The 10,698-nt window shown below is 38.8% G+C and overlaps 1 protein-coding gene across 1 annotated transcript; it reads left to right on the top strand.

Annotated features, from left to right (window-relative positions):
- Positions 1-407: 407 nt before the first annotated feature.
- On the top strand, positions 408-9,161 carry LOC104408738 (DNA helicase MCM9-like; the record flags this gene model as incomplete). Its single annotated transcript, XM_010018437.1, is given in 4 exon segments — positions 408-490; positions 5,141-5,286; positions 7,611-8,749; positions 8,752-9,161. Coding segments are annotated over 4 exon segments (1,778 nt in total), but the record flags the coding sequence as incomplete, so codon positions are not given.
- Between the last annotated feature and the right edge of the window lie 1,537 nt (positions 9,162-10,698).

The raw sequence follows: 10,698 nt of genomic DNA, 5'->3' as shown, positions 1-10,698 counted from the left end.
TAATATAATATAATATGAAATTTGTGACACAGACCAGTTAGAGGAAATCAGATCTTTTCTGACCTGTGATGAAAATTAGACTGAATTTTTTACTTTATTATGATGGTAGGTACCTGTATAGAGGTGTTTCATATCACACTCTTTGTTGTGATATCCAGCACTTCACATTTTTTAACTCTAACTTTTTATTCAAACTGTTACTGTAACTGTAATGCAGAAGTCGCATTACTAGTGAAACTAAGCCTTCCAATTCCTGTTGAAGTTGACACTAAAATCAAAGTTGCTATATTCATGCTTAAGTTAGGCCCATGCAATAGTGTTTGAAGAGCTGAAGAAATACCCTTCTAGCACAGAAAATTGCATTTTGACTTCGGTAATGCTTTCAGTGTTTCATTTATTTTTGATAGCTCATGCCCGGCTGATGTTTAGGGATACTGTGACTGTGGAAGATGCCATAACTGTGGTATCAGTGATGGAATCTTCTATGCAGGTAAGGTTTCTTGCAGACATTGCCATTGCTGCAATACCACATTTAAGAGATTCAGTTTATCATGTAGATACATGCCAGTCTTTTTTTTTCCTTTGGAGAGGGTTTCATGGACTCATGGAAAGTAGGTCATCAGAGACCTTGACAAGTCATTTTTAGTCCATCTTGATTGCTAAAATTCTTAAACTGAAAAATCTGGATTGATGATAAAGGCCTGGTACCTTTTTTTAATAGACTGCAGTCTAAGTGAAGTTTTGGCATACTATTGACTTTCGTTAATTTACATTTTAAAGACCTTTTGAGGCAGAAATTGTGTCTACATCACTGTATTTATAGCCTTTTATGGGCTTTTTTTCCATGATTTTATCTTGTCACTCATTAGCTAGGTGTGAGAGAACCAAATAGTTTTTTGGAGCATGTTTCAAGCAGTTGCCAAGATCATTTTAAAATATGCCAGTGGTGATCCTAAAACTCAGAAATTTTAGAAGGCTGTTTTACTCTCAGAAACCTTAAAATTCCAAAACTTTGGTTGCACTGGAAGTTGTGCATTCCAATTATCACATGGATTTGTGTAATGTTTCAATGTAAAAAGGCCTTGAAAAAATGTGGAAGGTTAGATTTAAGTTTAACATTGTTAGGATGTTGAGTGTAAAGAAAAAGAAACACATTAATAAAAGGAATAAGACTCTGATAGCTGCTTTTTTAATGGAAATGCAGAAAATAATATAGATACTATTACTTCAGATAGAATACTTTTAAGGGAAATAAATCTTCATGCTTTGAAATAAAAAAAAATAAAAATACCTTAAGCAGATTATCCAAAGTTTTATGCATGGGGTTTTCTAGTACGTCTGGAATATTTGGGTTTGGCTTTGTTAGAGGTGGTGTACTCCACTGCGCAGCTGACTGGTCTGATCCAAAATGGCATTTCCTGTTTCTATATAGATTGATATGAATATATTCAAATGAAAACAATTTTATATAGCACCTGTTAGCTCAGTGGACCTGAAAGACATTTGCAGGAGTAGATATGCTCCTTTTTGAGAGATAAAGCTCTTCAGGATAGATGCACAAAGTCACATACGGCAGGTAGGCACTTGTGACCTCTCTTGTTCCTTCAGTGAGAGCTGAGAGACTAATTGCAGTTTGTGCCACGGGTAACATACTGCACACTGTTGCAAATGGAATTTGCCTCAAAAATTCTGCAGGGCCTGACCTTATTAAGTAGCAAAAGATTATTTCACTGTCTGCTGCAATTTATCTTGCACTGTTTTGAAGAGCTCAGTTTCTCAATGACAGCACTGCATGTAAGTTAAAGTAAGAAGCAGTACTAATATATCCAGTTGAAACAGCAGAAGATATCACGTAAGTGTTCATTAACTGTAATTAAAACTGTAATTAGCTAGATGGGAATTTGATGGGACAGTGGTTTCAAAGCAATATGGTTTTGGATGTAAGAAATCTGTTTCATAACAGATCAAAAAGTGGAATGTATGTATATAATAATGATGAATATGTATTGTCATCTGTGTATCTCTCTACCTCATCAGCACGAATCAATGTAAAAGAATTGGTTTCACTGTGGGTCACTTTTTCATATTTATACAGCCCTGCCCCTGAAGGGCTGCAGTTTGCATAACAAGCATCAATTTAATAAGAGCCAGTGAGAAACCTGCCTGAATTATGACTGCAGAAGACTACCTGGGAGTAGTTGGTATGCTCGTCATATTTGCTCCACTCTTCAGTATTCATGAGCAAGTAGACAAATGAGTTCATTTTTGCTAGGAATTTGAGATCTATTTGAGGCCAAATTCTACTTTCCTCCTGGAAAGTATAAATGAATCACTGAAACAGTTTCTTTTTCAAGGAAGTAATCTATTTGTTTTACTATTAAAAAAAAATAGAAGTAACATGCAAAAGTTTCTTTTCAGAATTAGGCACTTTCCTGCCTAATTGTCAGTCTGTAGAATGAGGTTGTAAATGGGGAAGGACCAGGGCCATTCTTGGAGGACTGGCTGTTCTTCAACATGTCTTTTCAACTTCTATAAAAAGTCATATTCTTGCCAGTAGAAAATCAAAATTCACAGTTCTCAGGTCAGTATTCAGATATTTCTTGTGAGCCCCTTGGCTGAAGTATTATCATATTTTCTTCACCAGCCTAGTTCATTGGGGGGTTTTGTTTCATCCTCTAATTCACTCTTATTTTTCTCTTTCCTAATTTGTCTGTGAGTATATTCTATTTCCCCCTGGCTTGATCTTTTGTTTTCCTCATTTCCTCTTTATTACTATTGTCTCCCTCCTTCTCTTGGTCATGTTTTGATCCTTGTTTTATTCCCTTTCCAATCCCTCTCCTTTGATTCCCATTTTACATTGTATTGGAACAGGTTGCTCAGAGAGGTGGTGGATGTGCCATCCCTGGAGACATTCAAGGCCAGACTGGACGTGGTTCTGGGAAACCTGCTCTAGTTGAAGATGTCCCTGCTCATTGCAGGGGGGTTGTATTAGATGACATTTGAAGGTCCCTTCCAAGTCAAACTATTCTATGATTTTGTTTTCCCATCCTTAGGCACTTTTACACCCTTACTTTCTGCTCACTTTCCCTGTAATACTTCCTCCTGTGTCTCTCTGTTCTAGATCCTCTGCCCTCAGTTCCACAGCATATGGATTTGTCATATGGCTGTCTTCCTCTGCTCAAAATGGTATCTCAGAGGGGCACATATCTCAGAGACATAAGCACCAGCATAGAAATGAAACTTCACAGATACCTTAGTCCCATCCCGCTTAGAATTTCACACACACACAAAAGAATATATAAAAGAAACTCATTGTGATGGCCAAGTAAAGCAATGAAAGATCAGTGATGGCAAGATGTAATTGTACCCCTTGGGTGCATACCTCAAGGTATATAATAATTTATTCGGTTTTTTTCCCATTGGATCCTTAGGTCACATGTAGATAGTACTCAAGCCAAATGCAACTATCCTTTGTTAGTGTTTTGTTCAATGTTTTGTTTATTATCTGGTGTTGTAAAGGTGGAATTCTCAATTTCTTCGCCTGTTTTTTTCTGTGGAGTTCATCTCCACTGTACTTGAGTATTTCAGAAGTATCAATTCGCTTATCTTCATGCAGTCCTCTAGAAGTGGTGGAACTGTGCGAGTCCTGTTCTATGACTTGGAGCCAAATTATTTCTTATCCAAAAGAAATTGTCTGCTAGAGCATACCACATGACAGATAATTAGGGCCTCAGTTTCAGAGTAGTACCTCTTGGAGTACTCAAGCACATTTCCTGTTGACTGCAGTTCTCTTCTTTGCACACATCAGGATCCAAGTTGCAGATTTATTGCTTTTCAAAACCTTTGCTTAACTGACATTCTGAATCACAAGATCTGGAACTTAGTGTCAGAGAGAGAATCTAGTTCTCCTTGGCTGCTTTTAAGTGTCCTAACCAAGAGACTGGACTTCTGCAGCCCCTGTCTCATTAACTATGAACCGTCTGGTCCTTAAACAGTTACGACAGAGAGGTTCTACAACGACCTTTTCCATGGCTGCAGACTAATGCTTCTAAGTGGAACAGATCTCTCATGTTCCTGAAGTGATAGGATCTAAAAAAACCCAACAAGAAACTTCAATGGGATGCATTAATGGTTGCAGGAACAGCCTTGGTTTTAGCACTGTGTAGTTTTAGAGGGCTTTCATTCACCAGAATAATTTTTTTCAATGTTGGGGTTTGTTTTTTTTCAATTCAAAATTTTAAAATTTCAAAATGGAGGAACCAGAAATTGCCATCAATGAAAACGTGTGGTCTGTGTGACTCCATATGGAGCAATTCCTGGTTCTAGAGACTCTGCTGACTTTTGCTATTGCTCTCACGGCACTTGATATGCATCTTGTTCATTAGTTGTGTTGAGCCTTATGGACTAGACAGGAGTGGTAAAGGCTGGCCAGTCTGTGGCAAAATAGGGGGTTTGTGCTGTGGAGTTTTTTTTCCGAAGAGCGATTATCTGCAGTGCTATTCTAGATTATTTGTTGTGGAATAAATCATTTTGTGCAGATGCTCTGTTCAAAATAAATACTACTTCATTTTCACAAGGCACAGCAAATTTGTCCCAGATTAAAGTCACTTTATTTCTGGAATTACTCCTGAAGAGGTAGTTACTCTTAAAGAGAAATATTTTTGCTGGTCAATTTGCCCTGTGCTGACAAGCCTTAATACTCGTCTCTTTCCATTCAAATAATTAGACAAAGCTAATGAAAACTTTCAGCAGTCAGAACTTCTTCAGTTATAGAAGTTGCTCATGTGGCAGAATTTTGACAAGGTATTTGGAAAACTTCTTCAATACTAATTTCCATTTTTAGTCCCGATGTTCTCAAGCCTTAGGTGGATTTTCCGTTTTTTGTATGAATAAAAATAAAGCAGTGCTTGTAAACTGCAGGTTTGATCATATAATTGCTTTATGTGTACGGCCACCTTTGCCCATGTGAGCAGCCCTAACAGTGTGAATATAGTTACTCAGTAAACATTTGATAATTTAAGCTTTAAAAAATCCAATGGAGAATTTTGAATGAAATGATCTCTGCAGTTTAAATTTGGTGCTGATTTATAAAGATAGCTTCCTTTTTTTTTTTTTATTTTTAATCTTTTTGGTGACATAGGGGTGTGCACTTCTTGGAGGCATCAATGCCTTACACACCTCATTCCCAGAAGATCCAATGGCACAGTACCGTACACAATGTGAACTCATATTGGAGCGACTGGAACTGCAAGACCTTCTGCACAGAGAGCTACAGAGACTTGACAGGTATAATGTGCAAAGTAACAAAATAATTCAATAGCGAAAAATAATTGTTTGACAATAGTATCTGGAGGGGGTGTAAAAATAGAATCTGACATTGGGAAGGGAATAAGCATGGTGAGTATTTTAAAGCAGCACTCCAAGATCATCACAAGATCATTTCTCCTTCTGGGTTATGGCATATATAAAGAATTTAAGAATGGTTCAATCAGTTCCCAACTCATATCTCAATTCTGTGCTCAGGTAATTTTCAGCAGAGCTTCTTAGGGTCAAAATGTCAGATTCTGTAGCTGAGCAAATAATTTTATATAACCTTTTGTTACCTGCTTGGTAAAATACAACAGATCTGCTTCATATTTTTTAAGCTGCCTTCTGTGTTGGGCTGGTCAGGCTCCTTCCCTTTCTGTTAATGGAAAATATAAGCCTGAATCAAAGTTCACTTCTTTTTATTTTTCCTTTCTGTACGCTGGAATTTTCACTATCTGTTCCCTAGTTTTCAGGTCACAGCAATAATCTTTGGAAAGTCTATTTGCTGTTATTAATAGGAAACCTTTAACATACTGAGTCTGAAAGGCAAACACTGGTATTGCAAAGGAAATAAAATACAAAAAAGTATAATTTGTTTCCTGAAATGAGATTAGGCTCTAAAGAAACTCATACTTCTCATTGTTAAAGGAAGAGATAAGATGAATATTATCCAAACTAATGGGAACAGCTGGGAAAGTACACTTTTTCTTTAAATATTTTTCAGACTTACTTTGTAACTCCTAATAAGAACATTATTTAAAACCACAGAGGCAGTAAAAGAAGATGAAAGTGGGATATCTACAACGGACAGACAAAAGCTGGTTTTAATAAAAACAGAGGTGTTCATAAGAGATCATAGACATGTAGGATGGTATGAGGGATCATATAGCAGAGGAACTGTTTACAGTGCATAGGAATCATTTCACCTACACTAATGCAGTCACTTTTGGAATGGAATGTGGCTGTTTTTCACTAATGGGTAGAATCACTGTTTAGCAAGGAGTAGAATGCTATCTCCCTTGGATATTGTCGTGGTTCAAGCCCAGCCGGCAACTTGGAACCACGCAGCCGCTCGCTCACTCCCCCCCTTTTCCTTCCTCCCCCCGCTCCCGGAGGGATGGGGAGGAGAATCGAAGGAATGTAACTCCCACGAGTTGAGATAACAGCTCTCCAGTAACTAAGGTATAATACAAACCACTGCTGCTACCAATAATAATGATAAGAGGAATAACAAGGGAAAAGGACACAACCGCTCCCCCCCCGCCGACCGATACCCAGCCCGACCCGAGCAGCGATCTGGGCCTGCCGGGTAACTCCCCCCAGTTTATATACTGGGCATGACGTGCTGTGGTATGGAATACCCCTTTGGCCAGTTTGGGTCAGGTGTCCTGTCTCTGCTTCCTCCTGGCTTCCGCTCCTCTCTGGCAAAGCATGAGACTGAGAAAGTCCTTGGTCAGAGTAAACATTACTTAGCAACAACTAAAAACATCGGTGTTATCAGCATTGTTCCCAGACTGAAAGTCAAAAACACAGCACTGCACCAGCTACTAAGAAGGAGAAAAAATGACTGCTGTAGCTGAACCCAGGACAGATATATCTCCCCAAACATATAATATGTTTGGTACAATAACAGAATATCAGATATACTGAGATTGGAGAGAATCCTCATTCTAGTACCTCTGTTGTATTGGAGGGCCCTGAAGACATTAATAGCCACAGACAGAGATAATTAAGTTTTGTAGGAAATCTGTGATGTTTTTCCTCTTACCATGTGGAGGTTTTGAGATGTTGAGTCCATAGCGATTGTGATAGAAAGCCACAAGAAACCACAATTCCAAGTAATGTCTAGATTTTCCCTTCTGATAACTTATTTACAGTCTTGCCTTGCTCAGGATAAAATATAATGAGATTCTTGTTGTAGAATATAAGCTTACAGAATGTGTAATCCCTAAGGGACCCTAGCAATGGTTGTAAGTAGTGCAAAGCTGTTTGTTTGTTTTTCTGTTTGTCTCCCAGGGAAATGAAGTTTAGGTGGTTGCTTTCTCTGTCCATCTGCCTGTCGTCTGCTGGGGACACTAAATACTGCCGCTTACTCTAGAAGGTGCTGAAAGATCAGAGTGAAAGATCAGAGGCTGCAACACCAGCTTTTGGAGCTATATGTGAAACTTAATAATGCACTTCTGTGATTTACATTATTTGTAGCTTCTCACCATTCATACATACTAAACATCACTAGTGCAATAAAGAAATAAAAAAAAAAAAAAAGAAATAACTGTCACTTATCTTTTGTTTTCAATCCATAGATTACAAAAGGAAAATTTAGGCCAGCTGCAGCCTGAACAGACAAGTTTCAGTACTACTACAAGATGCTTGAACAAGGATATATTTGGGCAATCAAAGCAACTGGATCAGTCAGAACCTTCAAATCAACAAGAGAATAACTCCAGGCCACAGCCTTCTTTGCCCAAAGGCAGCTGTGAAGGGCAAGAACATCTAGAACCCTTGTGCGGCCCAGCACATGGTAATAGCAAAAATGCAAACCACTTGATCAGACATAGTAGGAGAGGTGATGAAGGCAGCTTGGCATGGTTTGACAGCCTGGAAGAGAGCAACACTGATGCTGAAGAAACTTTTCAGAAAAAGTCTCCAGTGCCCAAGATACCTCAAAATAACTTGACTTCAAAAGCCCTATGTAAAACATCCTGTTCTGAAGAAAGAAATGCTTCAATACCAAGGAAGGAAAATGGAATGAGAGAGTCACAAGCAACTGTGAATCTACATGCTCCTTTGGAACAGGACAAAGTTTCCAAGATAAGCAGGACAAGGATGGAAAAACACAACTGTTCTTCAGAAGCAAATATTGAAGACCCGGCATCACCAAGTGCTAGTGTGCAGGATTCGGTTATTACACAACGGGTTTCTAAAAGCTGTCAGAGAGTGCACACGGAGAAATCACATGGATTCTTTACAAGTACGCAGGACCCCAGGGCAAAAGCTTTTCCTTCTGTATTACCTGCGTCTGGCCTGTCAGATCTTTCAAGTGATGCAGATTCTGTGCTACAGGAGGAAAAGAACAGTGTATCTGTAGCAGCAAAACCAGCAACAGTTTCCATGAAAAAACGAAGTAAAGGTCAAGTAGCAAAGGAAACCAAGGTAGTAGGTTCCCATGAGCCAGAAATCCTTGATGGTGAAAGTCCTCCAGCAGCTAAACTAGCTAAATTTTCTTTCAGAGCAAGGACAAAACTTGATCATTCTTCAGAGAAGAAAAATGAAGAATTTTCTGTTTTTCAGAGTGAAACTATTTTTAAGCCTGGAGAGCAGCTCCAGGGAAAGCAGCTGCTGGAAGAATGCTGCCCCCCTGAGAAATGCAAGATGTCATTGAGTCGCTTAGGAAAAACTCATGTGGAAAAACGATCAATTGATAATAAAGGGAGAGAAGAGCAATGAAAGAGATCAGAGAAAGTGCAACAGTACGCTCTGATGTCAATTTTGATGCTGTGTCATCTCCACCTGCTGAAAAGAAAAAGGAGGGAGAGGAGAAGCTGAGTGGCCCCAGCACAGGGAAGGTGCGCTCCAGCACATTAGCCAAACTGTCAACATTCTCCTTTGCACCACGTCCTGAGTCACAATTGGCAACCTCACCTACCATTAAGGTTGACACTAACAAGGAAAGCCACAGCCTGTTGCTGAAGGTGCACATGAGCAATCCTAGCAGAAGGAAGAGTTTTGCATTGGGAAATGCTAGTAAGGCCAGTGTGGTCACACAGAAATCTCTCTTCTCGATAGCAGAGCTAGATGATGCTACATTAGATTTTGATTGGGATGAGGAGGTTAAAAAAGATCCAAGCACATAACATACATATCCTCCAAATTTCTTAGCATGTGGTTCTTCTGAATCTCCATCCTTCCATCAATTGTATCCATAGTTTACAAAGTATTTAAAACCAATCATCCTGGACCTCTGTTGATACCAGTGAACACACTTTCTTTAAATGCTGTATACTTTACATCAGCTAAGGACTGCATATAATGCAGGCCTGATGTGGCTTTCGGTTCCCAAGACTACATATATCAGTTGACTCTTTTGATTGACCTGATGTAACCTGAAGGCTCGTATGTATAGTACAGAGTATAGTGAATCTTGCAGAACAGCAGGCCTGGTAATTGACTGTTATCTTTTATTTCCTGTAATGGTTAGAACTCTACATGATTCAGATTGTCCTTCCAAATTACTATGCCATTTTAGGAAAATGATGATGCTAAAGCTATGTTATTATATTTTGCTCTTGTATATGTGCTGTTTGTCTCAGTGTAGTTAGCAATATCATGATTTATCATCATGCTATGGTAAGTATTTCTGTATTACCGGTATCATGACAATTTTGCTGTATCTCTGGTTACTGTGCTGGTTACAGTTGTCACACTGCTGATGTTGAAGACATGGATCAAGAGCTTTTTGTTTCTGGGGTGGTTTTTTTTTTGGTTGGTTGTTTGGGTGGGTTTTTTTAATTTTAAATACACTGATTCAGATCTATGTCTGTATTCTGGGTCATTTTATCAAAACCCAACTCCATAATAAACATACGGTTCTCCACTGCAGAGGCACAAAATTCAGGTGATTGAATGGGAGTCCTTGGTAACTAACTTTCTTGCATATAAGCTACACTTCAAACATAGCAGCGTGGTGAAGAGCTACTCTAGTATAGCTTGGCTCTGACTCAGATAATGTTTACTTGACTATTTTAATTGTGATTAGAGTTCTGCTGTATCAGATATGCAGTTTATCTTCTGTAGCATGCTGCATCCTCTGTCATTCATTTGCTAAAGGAAAATTAATCTGCTAATGCATTACATGTTTACAGAGAAAGGTAAACCTTAAATTCCTTCCAGTGACTTGCCTGGTATGTTTCTTCTGTATTTGAATTCTCCACAGAATATTGTTGTTATTACCTGCAAGATAAACAGAAAATGGAGTGACTGCTTACAGCACAGTAAATCCTTTGTGAGGCTTGATAGCACAAAGAAGATTTGATTCTCTCTTGATTTGCTTAAATTTAGAGGTAGATCCCTTGAAAGCAGGTGAGCTGAAGTACTGCAGAATTTCAGAGAATGAGGGAGTTAAAGGCCCAGGTACTTTGGTGTGATACAGTGAAATCATGAGAACAGTAATTCGAGTAGTTGGCTTATTGTGGAGAGTTTGGGAAAATGACAGAAACGTTACTGTCCAGACTGATTGTGTGGTGGTTCAATCAAAATAAGTGGAATTTATCCACCTCCCTCCCAGAGCACAGAGACATCCCCTCCTGTTCCTTTCTCACAAAGACCTATGCCAGGGTTATGGTGACCTGCGGTCATGATTCTACTGCCTGTGGAAATCAGAAGTTCTATACA

Source organism: Nestor notabilis, unplaced genomic scaffold (assembly GCF_000696875.1).
Source record: "Nestor notabilis isolate BGI_N333 unplaced genomic scaffold, ASM69687v1 scaffold34437, whole genome shotgun sequence".
In the NCBI taxonomy this organism is placed as follows: Eukaryota; Metazoa; Chordata; class Aves; order Psittaciformes; family Psittacidae; genus Nestor; species Nestor notabilis.
This window is presented reverse-complemented; position numbering and strand designations above follow the sequence as displayed.